The sequence below is a fragment of the Talpa europaea genome (assembly GCF_964194135.1).
Source record: "Talpa europaea genome assembly, chromosome: 6".
Taxonomy (NCBI): Eukaryota; Metazoa; Chordata; class Mammalia; order Eulipotyphla; family Talpidae; genus Talpa; species Talpa europaea.
The window spans coordinates 2,892,770-2,913,789 of NC_140072.1; the positions used below are offsets into that span (position 1 = coordinate 2,892,770).

At 44.1% G+C, this 21,020-nt stretch overlaps 1 protein-coding gene across 1 annotated transcript in view; it reads left to right on the forward strand.

The window, feature by feature from the left end:
- The window catches only part of TAF1B (TATA-box binding protein associated factor, RNA polymerase I subunit B), a gene marked incomplete at both ends in the record, with an annotated part of 57,107 nt that overhangs the window by 29,550 nt on the left and 6,537 nt on the right, over positions 1-21,020 (forward strand). The window contains 4 exons of the mRNA XM_084234653.1: positions 10,653-10,800; positions 16,144-16,321; positions 16,856-16,902; positions 19,631-19,721. Coding sequence (XP_084090779.1) covers positions 10,653-10,800; positions 16,144-16,321; positions 16,856-16,902; positions 19,631-19,721 — 464 coding nt within the window. The remainder of the gene's footprint in view (positions 1-10,652; positions 10,801-16,143; positions 16,322-16,855; positions 16,903-19,630; positions 19,722-21,020) is intronic.

Below are 21,020 nucleotides of genomic sequence, written 5' to 3' on the forward strand. Positions count from 1 at the left end.
GCGGCCCTGCATCAGCCCCGGGCCTGCGGCGGGACGCCCGTGCTGAGTGGCCGAGGGCCAGGCTCTCTCATGACCCACTGCCTTAAATATCTTAGTGTGTATTTTCTCCGAATAGGACTGTCTGCGTTTAGAATTCTAGTTTAGTTATTAACTTTGCACTTTTCTAAGAAGTGCACAGTATAGATGTGCCGCGGTGCACTTAACTGGTCCCCAGCTGATGGAGTTTTGTGTTAGGGATAACAGGCTGAAGACAGGTGGGTCGTGAACAGCAAAACTAGAAACACTCTAAATGTCTGTTAAAAGGAAAACAGATAAAATGTGCCGCTACGGACAATGAGCTCTAAAACAACTATGAAAATGAGTGAACTACCACGGGAAGTCTGAGAAACAGCCTGTTGAGCGTGAATGGGGAAAAATATGTACAGTATGAAGCCTTTTTTTCCTTTCTGGTGCTCAGACTCTTATTTTAATTCTTACCAAAAACACTATGGAAATGAACCCAAACGAAACAGATGTGTACATGCGCCGAAATACAAAATTTTACATCTGAAAAAGACTCTGGAAATAGAGGGTTAAAAAAACACTTCAAAAGATTTAAAACCAGTAACATGAAACTGAGTTCTCAAAATGATACTGTTTGTTTCAAACTCAAAAAGAAGCTAAACTAAACTTATTATTTCTTTATGGACATTTCCGTGTATGATAAAGCCAATTTTAAAACACAACTTCATGATGAGCCAAATCAAGGACACTAGTTACCTCAGGCGGAGGCACCTGGTCCATGCAGCTGCGTTGCTGACATTCCAGTTCTTAGTTGGGTGGTGGGCGCGCTTCATATTTTATAAATCTAACTTGTGTCCTTCTGTTATTTTCAATATTTTAAAGGCAACTGGAAGATGTTGCCTAATAGAATTTCTTTTTTTTTCTTTTCTTTTTTTAAAGATTTATTTATGTATACAAAAACTGGGGTACAAGCCAGAGACGTGAGGCGGGGAGGGAGTGAGAGGATCCACCAAAGACAGAGTGGGGAGCAGAATAGGCAGACTGACTGAAACACACTGCCGAGGGGAGCAGCGGGGAGACAGGAGAGGTCTGCCATGCCATGTGGGTTGCCCCCTGGCCGGGGATAGAATTCGCACTGCAGAGGCTGCAGATTGCTTCATAGTATGGTGCTTAACCCCTTACGCCACCTAATAGAATTTCTAAAGCAGAAGACTGAGAGATCGTACATGGTACTGGATTTGTCTGCATGCCTGTGTCCCCAACTACTCTGCAAGAGTTGGAACCATATTAATGCTCCTGTTTTATTATCCAGAAGACCTAATGAAATTCCATATACACACCAAGAACTCAGTCTGTGTTTACTGATGAAATGATTTGAAATAGCTAAAAACAGAATAAGTGTCAATATTTTTTCAGGAGATTTCAAATTGATCTGTAAAGAGTTTCTTCCACCGAAGTGGGAAACTTCCAGACTGTGTCTGGTGTATATGCTTTATAACAGAAGGCCATTAACAGTGGTATTTAGTTGATGAAAAATAAAAAGGCATTCTAGTATTTTGGTGGTAAATGTGTAACTTCTGTACTTCTGGATATAACTTGTGCTTATAAGCACGTATACTGTAAATGCCATTTATGGGGTGTGACGGTATCACTCAGGTGAACCGGTGTGTGGGATCATCTTATCAGTTAATGTGTACTGTTCACCAGTGTGCTGAAACCAATAGGGAATTGCTCCAGTCAGATACCGGATATGTGAGGCTACTTGATGATACCTTTTTCAGGAGAACCCCACTTAATATTTGCTAAGTGAACCAGTGATTTCATGTAGGTTATCTGTAATTTACTTTGATCCTGGGCCAGTACCCCCAGCCCCAGCACGTTCAGCCCAGGTTTCTTTTCACCTCCCTCCCAAGGAGAAGAGACTGGGAACTAGGCTTATAATTGCCTAACGAAAACCAAATAGTGACAGAAGGCAGATCTGGTGCAAAAATAATCTTTGGGAGCATTTACTCTTTTGGACTCCAGCTTTTAATTTTCTCTAGTTTTCCAGATTTTGTGGGGTTTGAACACAGCCGTGAGACAGTGGACAGCATCTTTGGAAAACAGGCACATCTCATGAAGGAGACGCCTGCGGGGTTTTCCCAGCCCTGGTCCTGAGGCCAAAATGGAATGCCCTCTGTTCCATGTCCCGGTGGCCGTGTTCATAGACGTGAGCTTGTTCAGACGCTGTGTCTTGGCCTGTGCAAGCTGACTGAGTGTTTCTAAAATGGTCTTTTCCTCCGAATCAAGATTCTTTCACATAAAGTCATGAGTTTACCACAGACTTCCAGGAGGCTGGCTTTGAACATTAAAAAAAAAAAAATTGTTACTACATGTAGATTTACAACCTTTACGATAACTCTAGCAGACTAAAAATAAGAGGGGAACTGTTTTGTGAATCATCATATATGTGGAATTCATTTGATCCTTCCCCTATAAATAATATATCGCAGTGCTTGTCATGACTTCTGACATAACTCTTCTTCCATATTAATTTTCCTTTGTTATAGAAAGTCTTGTTTTAAATTTGGATTAACAGGTGCATGTAGCATTAGCTTTTTCTCCGCTGAATCTTTGCTTCAAAACAACAATAAGAATAAGTAAGGGTGAGGCACTCTACTTTTTTTTTTTAATAGCTAAGCAGGAAGTTCCCCTCTGACAGGGTATTGTAATCAGGTTTATCACAAGAGCCTGCTGTTGTGTAACAGAAACTCTAGCTTGTCCTTACCTGTCTTAAGATGTTGCTTCATGAAGGAAAATAAACTCACTGGAATATTTGTGAAATTCAATAAAATGCTTTCCCAAGCACTCTGTTTCTAATGAATGCTAGAACAATTTATTACAGCTTTGTGGACTTTTGCAAAACATATTAACCTTGTGGCTTATTACCATCATAATTAAGCAACTCTGTCTGTCGCTCACTAGAAGCTCTGTCACAGTGACTGTACTTTCTCGGCACATCTTCAGCCACAGCTGGGGATAGTCCACACTCCCTCCTGCCCACCCCCCCTTTTCAAGCAAAAGGGGAAGATTTGGGATGTTTTCAAATGACTGTTGATTTAATTGACAGGCAGCTTTTCTTCATTGTATGCTTTGCCTTTGCTCACAAAAGTGCATTCACTATTCCATAGTATGTTGAAACTTTTCAATGGAAACGGCTTTTCGTTAACAAAGGGAGCATTTTCTTCCCTCCTTCCATGTCTTAGCTTTCCCTACTAAGTCTTGGCTTCTTCAGCGGCTGTACCTCCACCAGAAATGACAAAAGGTGCGATTGTTCTAGAAGATGGCGATGAAGATAAAGCCAGTGGAGCTTTTGTGTGTGTAGGCTGCTGGGGACTGTTTTTCTTCTGTGTTCGGTTTTGTTTTGTTTTGTTATTCCAGAAAGTTGAGCACACCTTAAAAACAAACCAGAAAGAGAGAGAGAGTGCAAGAGAGCTTTGATGACCCTTAAACCTTTATCCCAAGTGAACTGTTTCTTTCCATTAAGGTGTTCTGTTTGTATTTATGTGGCCGCTCTGCCCCAATAATAACAAATCTGACAAAACTCTCTGAAAACATGGGGAAATGGAATAGCAAACACAGAGACTATTGATGTGGTTTCTTGCCCTCTTCAAGCAGGCCACGTGAGTGTGAGCCTTCCTGCCATGGTTCTGGCTTAAGAGCAGAGCTTGGCGAGGAGGCTGGTGGCCTAATGAAGTTTTCCTATTTCCAACATTTTCCTTTTTCTGAGTTGGGGTTCCCCACTCCAGGTAGACAGCCTTTCATTCATTTACTTTGTTAATTGGGAACTAGCCACCCCCATGTCTGCCTCTGCCTCTTCTGCTGCTTTGTTTTTACTTAAGTTTCTGAAGAATGGTGCTTATAATTTACTTCTAGCAAAACTCTTCTTGTTCGGCTGGTAGAATAAGCTGAAAATCGAGCCTCTTTCACTGACGGCATCTCCATACAGCGAGGCAGTCCTGTCAGGTTGAATGGAAGTGTTGAGTCTGGACACACTTACCTTCTGTTACTGTCACAGTTTATCCTGCCCGTGACTTTCCAAGAGGAGGAATACGTCTATCTTTTCAGCCTTGATTTTCTGTATTCTAATGTATTTTAAACCCACAGACCAATTTTTTTTTCTAAGATTTATTTATTTATTTATTTATACAAGCACTGGGTACAGTCAGAAGCGCGGGAGGGTGAGAGAATTCACCAGAGCCAGAGTGGGGAACAGAACAGGCAGAAGGACCAAAGTACACTGCTGAGGGGAGCAGCGGGCGGCAGGAGAGGTCTGCGCGCCACGTGGGACCCTCGCCTAGTGGCGGGGAATCGAACTGGTGCTGCAGAGTCTGCGGGCAGCTTCACAACCCAGCGCTCAACCGCTGCGCCACCGGGGAGGCCCACAGACCAATTTTTAAACAGATAAGCTGCAACACACTCTCTCTCTCTCTCTCTCCCTCCCTCCTGGTCCTTGACGTTGTTTCTAAACCCTCTCAAGAATTAGTCATTTCATCATCCCTCACTAGACTCATCTAGAAGGGACAAAGAGGGAACTGGAAATTCACCCCAAAGTACATCTCCAGTATTTTGAATGTTGATGAACAGCATTCTGATCTCCTCTCTGAATGATTAAAGAGAAGAGCTGCGATGCTGGTTTAGCCGAATGCGCAGAGTGGCATTTTGCCATCTCGGTGATTCATTTTGCCCTGGAGGCATCTTCCACCCTCCATGCAGCCAGCTCCCCCATCAGTGAGGGAGAGAAACACTTCTCCAGAGCTGCCAGTCACTTCTTAAGAACCTCCAAATGAAGGTCTTATTGGATCAAGTTTTAATACACGCAGAGTCTTCAAACTTGTCTCTAGATTTGCTCACCATCTCTGCTCAGTAGGCCGCAGGGAGCTCTTGAGACCGTTTGTGCAATCTTTGTCAGAGTAATAATCTGACAGTAATAATCTTAAAGTCTGCCTGGCCAGGATAATGACAGCAGGTATTCCAGTCCCTGCCCTCCCAGTCACTGCTGCCGCATGGCCTGAGCTGTTCCTTCCTCCCTGGCCTCCCCCCCCCCCCCCCGACGTCGCCCCCAAGGGAGTTGGGGCCACGTCTCTTTTGGGCCATGGTGCAGAACCATCTGAGTGCCTCTTCCAGGCTGCAAGGAGAATGGAGAGGGAAGTCACTGCATTTTATTTTGCATTTTTTCCTTAAGAATGTCCTCGAGAGCTGTTTAAGCTGCAGGTTCTCAGACCCTATGTCAAAGATCGAGTCCATCAGTCTGGTGAGGGATCTAGAGTCTGTATTTAACAAGCCTCTGGCAGATGATTCCAAGAGAGAAGGTGCATTGAGCAGAACAGACCCAGTCTTTCTTTTGTTACCCTATCTTGTTCCACAAAATATTTAAGGTAGAGTTAGAGGAACTAGCAGATAACCAAAGAGTAGTACAAAAGAAATTTCTTTTATACCTTCTAACATGCACCTTCTAACACCTTCTAACAAGGTGTAAACGGTACTCTGATAGTTCTCTAATTCTATTTAAACATCAGGCATCCCACACACCTCCCTCGTAAAAGACAGTGCGGCCATCCTGCAGCCCTTCTGAGGCCCTCCCCGGTGCCTTCCGGATTTGAATGCATTTTCTGAAGCGTTAGCATAAGGCAATTCTAACACAGTCATTAAATGTTTATTAGAATTATTATGGAATAGGTAGCTATTGATAGATCATACAGTAATTCTATGTTGAATTTTTTTATGCTTTTGAACATATATTTTTTCTTATGAAAGTGATACATTCATAATAATTAAAAGGAATGTGGAAACTAACAAAATGCATAAAGGAAATAAAGATCTGCCACCCAGTTTCTCATGGATGCCACTAACATTTCATGTTGTCTTTATTTAATGTGCATAAACATTTGCAGAACTAGGACTGAAGAATATATAGAAATTTATATCTGGGTTTTTTTAACTCAGTATTGTACTAGGAATATTTTCCTAAGTCATAGGGCAACCCCTGAAAATGTGTTAACAGCTGCTTAACTTGCATGCCTGTGACGTATAGCTGACGTAAATGTCCGGATGATCACGGAGTGATGGTTTCGTAGAGGGGGTTATTTTCCAGTCACTCAAAGTGACATTTTCAAAAGCTACTTCACGACCTTAGCAAATGCTGGCAAAATACAACGTTCAGTGAAAATGCAGGAGATGGACTGTATATCCCAAATTCAGCTTGTACCAAGGTTCGGGGACACCAGGAGGTTAGCCAAAAGCAAAATACACGAATAGAGAGATTTCAGTTGGGGAGCAATGTATCAGCTTTGCATTTGAACTGTCATTCTTTTTTTTTTTTTTTTAATTTTTTAAATTTCTTTTTTTTTTTTTTAGAGGCATGTTTTATTTATTTGTTTGTTTGTTTGTTTTGTTTATACATGCACTGGGTACAGTCAGAAGCGCGGGAGGGTGAGAGAATTCACCAGAGCCAGAGCGGGGAGCAGAGCAGGCAGAAGGACCGAAGTACACTGCTGAGGGGAGCAGCGGGCGGCAGGAGAGGTCTGCGCGCCATGTGGGACCCTCCTCCAGTGGCCGGGGAGCAGCCGGGGATCGAACTGGCGCCGCAGAGGCCGCGGGCAGCTTCGCAACCCAACGCTCAACCGCTGCGCCACCGGGGAGGCCCCTGAACTGTCATTCTTGCTGCTGGTCTCAAGAGGCAGATGCAGACGTGTGGTGTCAGTGGGGCTGGCAGGGACGGGATGATAGGCTAAGAGCAGGGGGTTGGGAGTGGAAGTGGGAGGAGTAGCGGCAGTCCAGACCCCTCTTGAGGTGGAGTCAACAGTCCTTGGAATTGAGTAGATGAGATGTGAAGAAAGGGGGTGTCGTGAAGGTTTGCTTTGTATGGCTGAGTGAGCACTGGATGGAGGGGTGCAGTTGTGGGTGTGGAAGATGAAGAACTCGGTCTAGAACAGATAAGTTTGACACGGTGAGAAATATCCAGGCAAAGGTGTCAGAAAAGCTGTTGGATTTAAATGCCAAGGTTATAAAGAGGGTTATGCCCCAAGTCCCTAACAATTATTTTCTCTAAGTTGTGAGCAGTTTTTATGGCTTTATTATAGTATTTTGTATTTCATAAACTTCTATAATGATCAGGTATTATTTTTATAGTCACTTAGTCATATTTAAATTTTGCTAAAATATATTCATTATGGCATAATATATGCTAGTATAAAAATTGGAAACAACCTAAATGAACAGCAACAGTAGAAGACTGGTAAAAAATAAGTAGAAAGATATTCGAAAGCCCTTTAGTCACCTTTAAAAAAGATTTTGGTGTTATTGTAAAAGAAAAAGTCTGTTTAAAAATGAATGACTTTTTTTTGTGGGTTTTTTTTTTTTTTTTGATAAATGAAATTCTTTAAAGTGAACTCTGATTTGAGACTAAGAGAATCTAGACTACTGTAAACAATAGGATAAATACATTGATTTGCCTTAATTATTTTATCTTCAGGGTTTTTTTAAAGATTTATTTATTTATGCATACATGAACTGGGGTACAGGCCAGTGGGGGGTGAGAGGATTCACCAGAGGCCAACTGGGGAGCAGAACAGGCGGATTGACTGAAATACACTGCTGAGGGGGGAGCAGTGGGTGAGTCAGGAAAGGTCTGCTGCGCTATGTGGGTAACTCTCTGGCTGGGGATCGAACTCGTGCTGCAGTGGCAGCAGATAGCTTCATAGGTTGCGTCTTAACCCCTTGTGCCACCAGGAAGGCCCTATCTTTAGTTCTTATGTGAAAAAATAGTGGTTTGTCTGTTTGTCACCAGATACTCGGTTTGATGTACAGTCTTGTAGTGTGAACATTTTGAAAATATATTAAATCTTTTTAACCAACTAGTTTCTTTTTCATTAATGACCTTATATTGATAATTACTTGTCATCAATTTATCAGCCATTAATTGGTTTTTTGAGATGATTTTATTTCTGAGAGGAACATTCATGGCTTCAGTGTTTGCCTTGTTTGCAGATAAACGTACTTACTGTCATCTACATGCATTATTTTAAAGGATTAGGGTTGTCATAAATCTTGTTAGGACTGTTACTTGAAAGGTGCTTCAAATTCTATGTATAATGAAATAGGTTAGAATAAATTATTATATAAAGAAAAAAGACAACTTCCTTCCAAAGATCACTGAGAATTTACTTTTCTTTTGTCTCTTTTAAATTTACAGATTAGAATACATTTAACAGCACTTTCCTGCACAAATAGAATTACTCAGCATTAAAAAAAATTAAAAGGCCACATTGCTACTTTGGATTGTCAGAAATGTACTTTTTTTAATTCTTCAGCTATGGATCAATCACATATGAATAAAATTCAAGAGTTCAGATATTAAAACAGTGGTATCAAAATAAATATAATACAAAGATCATGACTTCACACAAAGTAAGATCAAGTGTAATTGTAAGTTCTAGAAGTTAACAGTGTGATTGCTGTAAGTGTACCCCTGTGCAATATGATTTCCTCATGCTTCAAAATTGCACATGAGCTTAATTTAACAGAAAAGTGTTTGTTCTTTCAACTCATTCACATTCACTAAACACATTCACAGACTCAGAAATGGACAAGACATGACAGTATTTGCAAAAACCACTAATGACTATGAAATTGGGAAGCAAATTTTCACCTAGCATTAGCATGAGCAGAAGGAAGGACTTTTTAGTGATTAGACTTGTTTTTTTTTTTTTTTTTTAAAGATTTATTTATTTATTTATTCATACAAGCACTGGGTACAGTCAGAAGCGCGGGAGGGTGAGAGAATTCACCAGAGCCAGAGCAGAACAGGCAGACTGACGAAGTACACTGCTGAGGGGAGCAGCAGGCGGCAGGAGAGGTCTGCGCACCATGTGGGACCCTCGCCCGGTGGCCAGGGATTGAAGCGGTGCTGCAGAGGCTGCGGGCAGCTTCGCAACCCAGTGCTCAGCTGCTGCGCCACCAAGGAAGGCCCCGTGATTAGACTTGTTAAAGGTGGAATTGCCATCGGTCACTGGGGGCAAACAAGGCGAGACGCCTGCCCCCTGCGACTGTAGAGATGGGCCTTGTGCTGCTTTCTGACTGAATTCGCCAGTTAAATTGCCTCTCCAGTAAGGTGACCCATGAGGCAGTTCTCTTAGACAGAATCATTTATTTGAGGAGTATATTCCCTTGACAAGTCGTGTGTTCTGCTGAGGTAAACGAGTGTGCGCCCCACCAGCCTGCGGAGCCGGAGAGGTGTTCACAGCTAGGGTCAGCCCTGGCAGCGACGGTCTGTTGCTCACGTGCAGGCTGGGTGCTCCCACTCCAGAGTGATTATCAGTGTTTTGACTGGCCTTCTGGAGGCTCGGAGCTCAGCTCTGTTCCTTGTACCCATGGCACCATTCTCTTCTGGTGCTGATTTTTTCCTTTGACCATCCCAAGCCCCTGTTCATTCATTCGCGTTGCATTAGCATGTCCATGCCTTTGCTGTGCGGGCCCCCACTGGGGGCGGACTCAAAGTGGACATCTCTGTTCTATCGGTGATGGCATCTGGGTCGTTTCCAGTTTGGGTTGTTTGCCAGAAGTGTGGTAATGAACATTCTAGTATGTCTTTTTGTGGAGTGCATGCAGATTTCTGCTGCAGCCGTGTGGCGAGGGCCAGACTTGCTTTCAAGTCTTTTAATAAATAATGCCAAAAAGGTTTCCAAAAGTTTGTCCTGGGGTGCAATGTTAACAGGGTCTGATCTTGTCAAATAGGTTCATTTTTCTGAAGTCCCATGAGCATCTTTAGAAAAATCTTATTTGTGGTAGTTGGTACCTTTCTATCTTGTGCTGTAGTTATTTTTATACACACCTTCTCTTCTTTCTAGATTATAAACTCCTTGGAGGGATTGTTTTATTCATCTTTTATTTCCCAAAGTACCTTGCACAGAATAGAGTCTAAAGTACATTTTTTATGTGAACAGATGAGTAAGTGAGGAAAAATTATGTACTGCATTGTATCAAGAATGTTTACAAATTACAAGAATATAAGTAGTTTCCTCCTGGTGGTCCCAGAGTGAATAGAATTAATTCACTAATATTAACTCATAGATTCTCCTGAATTCAATAAAGAATCTTACATGTTATTATATGGGAGAGTTTAGTGTGAAGTTGAATTGTGGATTTTTAGCAATTAGTCTTAAACCCTGGTGTTACCTTCCACATAGAAGCATGTAAATATTATGCAACTGTGAGCTAAATTTATTAGCTGTGAGTTTGCCTATAAATGAGAGTGCTGGTGCAGTGGCTGAGAGGAAGTCTGCATTAACTGGCATTGTAACTTCAGCTGGGGTAGCTTGACACCCTCCCCCCCCCACACACACACACACCAGACCCTCAGTGACTGGCAAGAAGTAATGATTTTGCTGTAATTTGGGTCGGGGTAGTAGGTTTATGAGCCAAATAGAATATTAGAGACTTTTATCTAGTATCACTGCTATTTAAAACTGCTAAGTTAGGAGCCCTTCGTGCTTCTCTCCACATTCCAAACTTTACTCAATAAGTACATATTACTTTAAAATCAGAAATTACTTTCAAAAATAATTTATGTTGTAAAAATTGCTACCTTGACTGGCTCACTTTCATTTCAGTCCTGGCCTACCTATGAGGATATCTATAAAAAGGCGATTGAAATTGCCACGTTTTTAGATTTGCCTCGATTTCCAGAGATAACTGAAGATTGCTATCTTCACCCAAACATCTTGTGTATGAAATACTTGATGGAAGTCAATCTCCCCGGTAAGTGTGTGGTGTATATATTGCGAAAGCTTTTGCCTACTGGAATTACTGTGATTAAAACGTAGCGTCAAATCACAGACACCTAGAACCACTGGACAGGACCCGTGACCTGACAATTTCAGGATCCTTTCTTAAAATATTTCAGACCATTTGAAATGCTTAAAGAACACTGTTCAGAAATAGAGTTCTGCCTTGGTGTGAGGGATATGCTTGAGAGAATATGTTTGGCTGTCATATTAAGTTTGCTGTGTGCAAGTAAAATAAACGTTTCCGTGTATTTATTAGTGACTTACACCCCCCCCACCCCCCAAAAGCAGCCCTGGCCAGTGCACCATGCTGGATTATTACATTATGAATTTTAATTTTAAAATCCCAGAAGCCCAACCATAGTAGCACTTTCATTGTTTGGTTAACATAAACTTACTTCCGGCCCCTTAAAGCTAGTGGCGATGAGAGCCTGGAGGGATCACAGACACAGAGCGTGACGGAGCCTCTGAGACTGCGTTCTCTGCGCACGAGACGCAGGAACGCGCTGGAATCCGGTCCTGAGCTGCTTGTTCAACTAGAAATGCAAGAAATTCAGGACTTTCATTCTAAAGAGGAAATACAAACATTGTGTGACTATACTACTGCTTAAACACTATCGATAATAGGATTGACCATATTTTTAATAGGAAAGGAAATGACGTGTGAGAAAAGCAAAAACAAAACTATGTCTGGTGTGCTTTTAACACAGGCATCATCCATAACTGTAGGAACATACACACACACAAATATTAAGTCTGTAATCTTAAAATTTTTTAAAAATATTTTAAACCTTTCAAATGTATCATTTACTAAGCCGAGAACACATGTCTCTTCCACGGTTGAAGCTCTGTAAGATTCCAGTATTCAGGAAACCTGATTTCCGCATCTTGAGGTTGTTTTGGGTGTTTTAATGGATTTCTTGGGTGGCTCTTTCAAACTGCAAAAGCTCTCATCTCACTCATCTCAGGTGCTCCAAAGTTTGAATCTGTAAGGAATTGTTGGGTTCTGGCGGGAGACCAGGGGTGGCCAAAACAGAGCCGAGGCCGCCTCAGCTCGCAGCCAGCTCACACGGGTGCTCCTGGTCACAGAAGCTGGCAGCGTCTTCTGGCCAGCTTGTGAGGTGTCAGGGCTTTCCCCCCAGTCTCCCGAGAGCAGCGAGTAGGACCGCGGTTGCCAATGCACAGAGGCGGTGCCCAGCTGGCGCTCCCCTGCGTGCCTTTGGAGACAGTGTCTACAAGCCAAGACCCCTGTGTTTGTAGACCAGGGCAGTGGAATCCCACGTCTCACAAAACTAACTGCTCGGTAGAAATAATTTGAAGCATAGGAAAAACATATGCATAAATGCTAGTGACCTCTTTATTTAGAATACTGACAAATCAGAAACCACTTGAATAGCCAACACAAAGGTTATGGTTAAGTCGAGGGTGGTGTGTGTGTTCCAGGGAACATTACGTGGCTTTTAAAACCATCTTTGTGAAGAGTTCTTAAAGAGAACTCTCAGAATGTTTGTTGCGACAAAAATTGAAATAAGCCAAATTGCGAAAGTCTGTGCAGTGTGGCACACGTAAAGTAGATGTATGCACACTGCATAAAGTGAAAGTAGTCATTAAAAATTAGAAGTAAATGGGGCCTCCCTGGTGGCGCAGTGGTTGAGCGCTGGGCTGCGAAGTTGCCTGCAGCCTCTGCAGCGCCGGTTCGATCCCCGGCTACCGGCGAGGGTCCCACATGGCGCGCAGACCTCTCCTGCCACCCGCTGCTCCCCTCCGCAGTGTACCTCCTTGTTCTGTTCCCCACTCTGGCTCTGGTGAAATCTCTCACCCTTCCCATGTTTCTGACTGTACCCAGTGCTTGTATAAAAATATATATATATATTAGAAGTAAATGAACCAAACTACACTTCTTCTATGCTTTGACAATGCGTTTTTTCCTTTCTCCTTCCTTTATGTATTTTATAAATGAAGAATTTGTATTACTTAATAGTGGGAGCAAAACAATAAACAAAATAGACCTACAAGTTAAGATGCCAAGACCCCTGTGCTTGGGATTTAGATTCTAAAATGTGGCATGACTGCAAACCGCCCTTAGGCCACATGGAGCCCCTGGAGAGTCGCCATCTTACAGTCACAGAGCGTGCTCTCGCCATGCTGGCGGTCCTGTGGCTGTTGATCAAAAAGAAGAGACTTGTGTATTTGGCACTTTCACAAAGAGAGATTTCAGGGTTCGCAGAAAGCTGAAGGTGGTTTTCACACGCCAGGACTACACACGCCCTCCTGGTGCCTGTAGGCCCACCAAATCTCCGGAGCCAGCTGGGACGCTTTCAGCAGCGTGTCTCACATGCCTTCACTGCTCTGGGACGGCTTTGAATGAGCTCCAGACACACTTGTTAGTGTCATCCCTCCCACTAGGACTGAGGAGCCTGCCAGAGAGAATTTCGGGCAGTTTGCACAGATACAGTATGTGAGGAATTTGCAGATTTGCAAAGGGCCTCCATCTATTTCATGTCAGCTGTGACGGCGAGGAGGGAGGCCAGGTGATCCTCATTACATAGAAAGCTCGAGCCCCCTGAGCTGGTAGCTGGCGGGATGTGGCAGTAACCTAGGCTTGTCTGCGACAGCACCTACTGTGCGCCCTGATCCAGCTTCCTGGGGCCTTAGTTTTGCTTGACTCTCCTTGCTTCCTTTATCATCGTATTTCCCATCGCCCCTTTATTACTCTGTGCTTTTGGTATAGAGAAGCAGTTAAGATTTATTTAAAAGAAATGGAGGAGACATTTTTCAAGAAATGTCATTCTTCATAGTAAGAATATAAATATAGTTTTGATTTTTAAATTATCTGAGAAGGGCCTCCCCTGGTGGCGCAGGTGGTTGAGCACCACGCTGTGAAGCTGTCCGCAGCCTCTGCAGCGCTGGTTCGATCCCCACTGGCCGGCGAGGGTCCCACATGGCACGGCAGACCTCTCCTGTCGCACCCGCTGCTCCCCTCAGCAGTGTATTTCAGTTGCTCTGTCTGTTCTGTTCCCCACTCTGTCTCTGGTGTATCCTCTCACCCTCTTGCGCATCTGGCCTGTACCCCGGTTCTTGTATAAACAAATAAATAAATCTTTTTTTAAAAAAAGATATTCTTTAAAAATAAATAAATTATATGAGAAGAGATTGTAGATGCTATAACCCAAAGTAGATGATATATAAAATCTTCTGAGTGTATTTTAAAAGCAGTCTTCCATGTCTGCTGTGCATCTTGTTGGAGGCCGGTGTCCTGACCATCACTCGCTTCCTGGCCCCTGGTGGGTGCACCCTGTCCATAGTGGGTGCTCAGAGCTTGCTGACTTGAGCTGAACCTTGTATCTTCCTCCGCACCTGAATCAAGTCCATGTGCAACGGGTAGAGTCTGCACTGCGCTGACCTGCTGGTGGGTCGAAGGAGAAGCCGAACCCCTGTCGCAAGGGAGACCTTCGTATCCGGCTGCCTCCACTGCTTCGTACACGTCAGAGCCGTGCACTCTGATTCCCCATGGCCCATCTCCTCTGTCCTGGGCCCAGCACTCTGCTCACCCACGGTTTCCCTGGGCCCAAACAGGGGGCTTCTTGAGGGAAAAGACTGTCTTCACCCCTAATTTCCAGAAAGTAGTAATTGCTTGGTAAATATTTTGTGAAAGAATGAGCAAAATCCAAATGAAAACTTAGGTAGGTTACTAGGGCCAAGTAGACATGTGAAAATACTTGGATGCTACATTTTGAATTACCGTTTTTATGTATGTTCTGCTTCTGTGTGAACAAAGCATTTTTTAACCAGTGGAAATGTTTTACTTAAGCATTTCAGAAAAGAAATTAGTTTTGTATTTTGCTCATTCTTCGTAAGTATAGGCAGTGACCTTTATGGGAAGGCAAGTGAGACCAGACCAAGTCTGCCCTCCAGTTTAAGGGGGAGTATATCAGTAAGTGGGGTACGTGACCCCGGAGAGGATAGCCCATGGGGCTCTTAGCCGTGATGGATGAGACTGAACGCTGTCACATGGGGGTCTGCCCAGCAAGCTTGAGACAAGGAAAGGGGAAAAGAAATTGACTTTTGGTGGTAAAATGTCAAAATAGTAACATCAAGCGGAGAGGCCAGTGAGAACATGGATTTGGGGCGACCTGTATTTGGACGGGGAGCTCACCATTCTAATGGGTTAGTGAGAATAGAGGGTTGGGATAGTTGAATCACAGGTGGATCAGCCGAGAGCAAGGAAGACCAGTTATGGGGGTGAGCTGAGGAGCAGCAACGGAGAGGAAGGGAGGGTGGCCAGGGGGCAGTGAGCGTGACAGTGCGTGTTGGTCGCCTGCCCGCTACAATATGCCAGACACTTCCCTGGATCTGCGTGGTAACTCAGCTAGAGGTGATGGTGTTCCTGTTTCCTGACCATGACCAGGAGGGAGGCACAGTGTCCTGTTGCTCTTATGGGGTCACAGAGCTGCGGGCAGTTTGCTCCATCATCTGCTCTTCTCTGTCTTGACACTGATCGGGGAGTAGAGTCATGGGACAAGTGGCCGAGTGCTTGTGGGAGACTCGGGGCAGCTCGGCACTCCTTTCTGTGCCGCTGGAAGTGATGGCTGCTCTGCTGGACATTGGGGAAGCTGGGCCGCGGGGTGTCCTAGGTACTCAGTGAGAAATGTGTCCAGTTACTTAAGAGCTTTCAAAGAACAATCACTTGTACTCTTGCTTACTCTCAGTCTGCCCTCACTGTACCCCATTTTACAAAGGAAAACCCGGAGTCAAGTGAGTCTGACCCAGAGTCACAAAACTAATCATTGAAAAGCCCGGGTATCGGCCCTGGGTTTTCTGGTTCCACACCCGACATGATTCAGCCCGGAGTTACAAATGCAGCCCGTGGCTGAGTGCGTGTCTTCGGGAGAGCAGCTGGCCCAGTCAGCTCACCCGACTCCAGGCACTGTGCCAGCTCGGCCACCAGCCAGCTCCTAGGGGGCTCCCGGTCTTGTGGGGAGGTAGCTTTGGGCAAGTGCAGAAGCCATAGAACAACACAAGAAATGTGAATGAAATAGTCGAGTGAGAGAGAGAGTGTGTGTATGTGTGTGTGTGTCCAAGCTATGGCCTGTGAGAGTAGAAGTCAAATGGAAAAGATGTGCCTTGCCAGAATTCGGCCGCTCGTTCTTCTATATGGATATTTTTTAGTTACTTTTATTCACAGAATGTGCCTCTCCAAGTTCTCGCATCGTACCAGGTTTTAAAATAAAGCTCATCTTACTGTGCATAGATGGCATTAGCATGGTCCCGTTGGCCAAGAGTTTAATTCACATTTTACTGTCTTGTTCTTCAACAGATGAAATGCACAATTTTACCTGCCAAGTGGTAAAAATGACTGGAACAGGAGAAGTGGATTTTCTGACATTTGATCCTATAGCTAAAGTGGCAAAAACTGTCAAATATGACGTTCAAGCCGTAGCTATTATTGTGGTGGTATTGAAACTGCTCTTTCTGTTGGATGACAACTTAGAGTGGTAAGTGTGTGTCCATTTTGTGAGGAAGAAGTTGTATTGTTTTTACCTAATATTCAGAGTAAAGAAATCTGGGTTATCTCAGAAAATAGAGGCCCAGTTGTTACAGAGCATTGACTAGCAGCCAGTGACTTCTACCATCATGCTCTGACTCAGCTGCTTGTCAGAGATTTCATCCTGCCTTAGGAAGTCGTTTGCATCATATTGTATTTGTATTTTTAGGGAGCAACACACTCCACTAATTGCTGAGTTTTAAATTGTCATAAGCAATCCTACAGTATCATCAAGCACCGTATGTGCATGCTGTTCTGCTCTGGTCAAAAGAGCAGCTCCCAGGACTATCCTGGAAAGTAAAGGGACCTGGAGTGTTACCTCTCCCTAATGCCATGCAAGTGGAAGTGTTAGAGCAACTCCTTCCCCTTTGTGTGATTGCTTCGTTAAAATCTGGCATCAGATTCAAGTACTGCTTTCCTGTCAGAATTCAAGATGTAGCTTTAAATACGTGCTTGCTGAAGGACTTGTTCTTGGTGTTTCCAGGTCTTTATCTGATGTTGCTGAGAAATATAATGAAAAGAACAAAGAAGGTACTTCATTTTTTTAATCAATCAAGTTCAAAGTGATTATAAATGATGGATTAAAAGATGTATTAACTGGGCCTCCCCTGGTGGCACAGCGGTTGAGCGCTGGGTTGTGAAGCTGCCCGCAGCCTCTGCAGCGCTGGTTCGATCCCCGGCTGCTCCCCGGCCACCGGAGGAGGGTCCCGCATGGCGCGCAGACCTCTCCTGCCGCCCGCTGCTCCCCTCAGCAGTGTGCTTCGGTCCTTCTGCCTGTTCTGCTCCCTGCTCTGGCTCTGGTGAATTCTCTCACCCTACTGCGCTTCTGACTGTACCCAGTGCTTGTAAAATAAATAAATAAATCTTCAAAAAAAAAAAAGATGTAATAACTATAGGTAACTTTGAAAAATATACATGTATACAAATGTACCTTAAGCCAGGATTTTTTTCCACATTATTACCTAATGGTCTCACTAGTCTGCTGAAAAACTTTAGTGACTTCCTACCCCGAGTGAGGGCCAGGCTGCTTTTTTATTCCCAGTTTGTATCAATAGCCCTGCTAGACCGTGAACTTGCTGCAGCTGTGTGACTCGACCATCTATTCTCATGCCTCAGCCTTGCTCATGCTGTTCCCCTCCCTGAAACGCTTTTTCTTTCTTAACCCCCAACTCCTTCAGCAAATCTGTCTTCATTCTTAGATGCAACATCAGTACCTTCTTCTCCCTTCTCTTCACACCCATCTCACCTCTCCCACATCAGAACTAATCCCTCCTGTCACAACCAGTCCTGTCTGAACTTGCCTTAGACATTCACGCATTGAGTCGTAACCGGCGGGCTGTCTGTCCCTGTCAGCTTGTCAGTGGCTGTCAAGTGGCTGCAGACCACCCACCCCACAGTGGGCAGCTCATACCTGGCGTGCAGTGGCAGCGCACGCTGACCTGCCAGTGGGAGGGCCATCTTCTCCTTTCTTTTCCATAAACGTGTCTGTCATGCCTGCCATAGTGACTGCTGTAAGAGCCGTGAAGTTGGACAAAAAATGAATTCCAAAAAATCCAGTTCCAGTTTCTGAATAGTCTCACCAGGATTTATATTCACTTTTTTAAAATTTCAGTTTTATTGAGGTATGCATGAATATAAAATTGTAAGGTACGTAAAGTGTATGTGGTGATTTGATGCACACAAACACTGTGAAATGAGTCCTCCGTCTAGTTAATTAGCACATCCATCGCCTCACTTATTAATTGTGAGAACTTTAAGTTTTACTCTTAACTTAGCAAACTTTAATAATACAGTGTTATCAACTCAGACCACCATGTTTTCCCCTAGATCCTCTGACCTTATTCATCCATCCTGTAGCTGGAAGTCTGAACCCTTTTACCAGCCTCCCCCTCCCAGCCCCACCCCCGACAACCACTTTTCTGCTGTTTCTATGAGTTTCGCCTTTGTTACTGTTTTTGTTTGTTTTTAGAGTTCACACAGATGTTCAATGGGTTTGAGCTTGGATTTAATGGTAGCCATCTATTTGTGTGTCCTTTCTAGAATATGTGCAAAACAAGACCACTTCTTTCTGCACTTTGGTTGTGTTGGCTCCTCCATGGAGTGAAAGGCTGCAGGAGACGGTCGTCTAGGACCCTCACCACGGGTCTGACAGACTGTGTGGACACTGCTCAGTCTACAGGGTGCTTGGTCATATTATCTCCCCGTGAGCCTCAGAATAACTCTGAGCCTTCACTGGGGCAAGGATTGCTGCTCTCTTTGTACCCTGCTCTCCATTGTCTCCTGCACCCACACCCCATTTTTGATGAGGAACTTGCAATTTTGAAAAGTGGTGGCTTAAAGTCAAAGAACCCGGAGTTCTGTTATGATGGCTTAGAGTTTTTCTGGATCTGTATAGCTCTTGCGGGAGCTGCCTCTCGCCGATCACTCTGTGACCAGCAGGCTGCATGTAATTAAAGAATAATTATACTGTCCAGGGACTATCTTCATTAAAGAATACGTAAAATTTCAGCCTGTCACCGCCCTCCAGTCAGCCAGCCTTTCTTCTAACTCCCTGTAATCTGTAATCCTCTCTACTGCCTTATCTGTTATTTCTTATTTTTTCTCCCTGCTCTTCCCATCCCCCTGTATGGATTGAATAAGGGTAAGGAGTGGGTTTTTCTAGTTGACTCCATTCAACTCTGTTCCTCTGTCCTCAGCATCTTGAACACACACGCACATCAACGATCCCCTGCTACCCACTTTCTTGCTTGCGCCCAGATTCTTTGCATTTGAATCAGGGATAGGAGCTGAGGAGGCTGAGAGTGTGGATTCAGCTGTTGCAGCGTCATGTCATGTGTTGGTCGTTCATGCCTTAACTCATGTCGCCTCAGATGCATGAAGCACCATCTTGGGCAGATGCTCCCCTGGGTGTCGGGTGGGAGGGAGAGGCCTGCTTATGTAGTGACAGATGAAATACGGCCCCTCCCCTCAAGGAGACAACCACGGCTCAGAGACACAATCATATACAAAGCTGTTTTCGGAATATAACCTGGTCACGGCCACAGCGTGGGTTGGTGCTCAGAGGAGGGTGTGGCGGCGTGCTCAGGAGTCACAGCAGCGCATGGAGACAGTGACTCCATCCAGACTTTCCAAGGCTAGTCTATAAATGTTTAATTATGTCAGTGAATGAAGACTCAGATGAGCAATGTGTATCATTATGTGTATATTATGTATTATTAGGTGACTGACTTGGTTAATAATAATGGATTTCATCTTTCAGATAAGCCATGGTTTGATTTCAGAAAATGGTACCAAGTTATGAAGAAATCTGTTGATGAGAAAAAACAAAAATGGGAGGAAGCCAGAGCAAAGTACGTTACCTTTTCTAGTTTTAGATTTGCTTGTCTTTTTTCCGAGCCTGCTGCTTTATATTTGAAAGCTGAAGTTTCGTCAGTATAGGCTCATCAACAGCCGGGACATGCTTCCTCAAAACATTAGCCCTCGATTCTAATTAGCTCTTTTCTTCTTTACATGAGTGTTAACTAAACTCCAGATTTTATTTGAATTTCACAGTGTTTCCGTGAATGTCCTCTTTCTGCTCATGGTCAGACCTGCCTACCATGCTGTGCGTGGCATTTAGCGTCTGCTGTTTGCGTCTTGCCTGCAGTTTTAATACCCTTTCTCAGAGTTGGTCCTTCCCTACCTGTGCTTTCCAAAACTACACAGATTACAACTGCCAGCCTGTGACACAGTGATTAGAATGTCCTCCCAAAATAAATATTCCTACAAAAAACAAAACAAAGACAAACAAAGTATATTTAACTCAGTCAGTTCCACTTTGCACTCTCCTCTGATGCAAGTCCATTTGGTAGAGAGGACAGGCTCAGCTTCAGAGACAGACGGGACGGGCTTTGAATCCTGGTTGCCTGACAGACTGGTTGTGTGACCACAGCAGGTACTTCGCCTCTTAGCCTCAGCACCCCCAAATTCCGTCTGCTCATAAGTTTTCAGACATCGTCTTATGTTGTTAGCAGAGAACATTTCCACTGATTTCTGTTTAGAAGAGTTTCATGTCTTAGAATTTTGATTCTCTGTGAGACCCTGGAAAAAAAGTCAACATCCCTTACTTTATGTAAATTTATAGTAATAATCATTTGATCGAGTAATTTTATATCCTTTGAGAAAAATCAAGGTTCCTCAAATTAATTAAAATGATAGTTCAACACTAGTTTTCTCATCAATAAAATAGGGATAACACCCACCTATAGATTCAAACTCAACTTCTGTTTCCACAGATAGAACTAGATTCTTTTTCCTCTAAAAGCAAGAGAACTTTTAAATAGAGAAGCAGTTTGTGGGGATGACTGAACTAAGTAGGGAAGTGGAGCCCGCCCCAGAGCGGGGAGCCAGCCACCGTTGCCCTCTGCTCAGGGTGAGCCATGAGGAGGGAGAAGAGGGACCCACTCTGACAGCCCAGGCCGGGGGGGCCTGGCCCCCACTTCCCTGTCAGAGAAGCACTGTCATTCAGTCAGGGTCTCCCTGTGTGCAAGAGTGGCGTCAAGAGCAGAAGTTTGTTCTGTTGTCGTAGGTCATCTCGGAGAATCATCCGGCCGTCCTCTGCATGGCCGGGGTCATCCTGATGGATAGTGAGAGGCCAGGCGGTCAGGGCC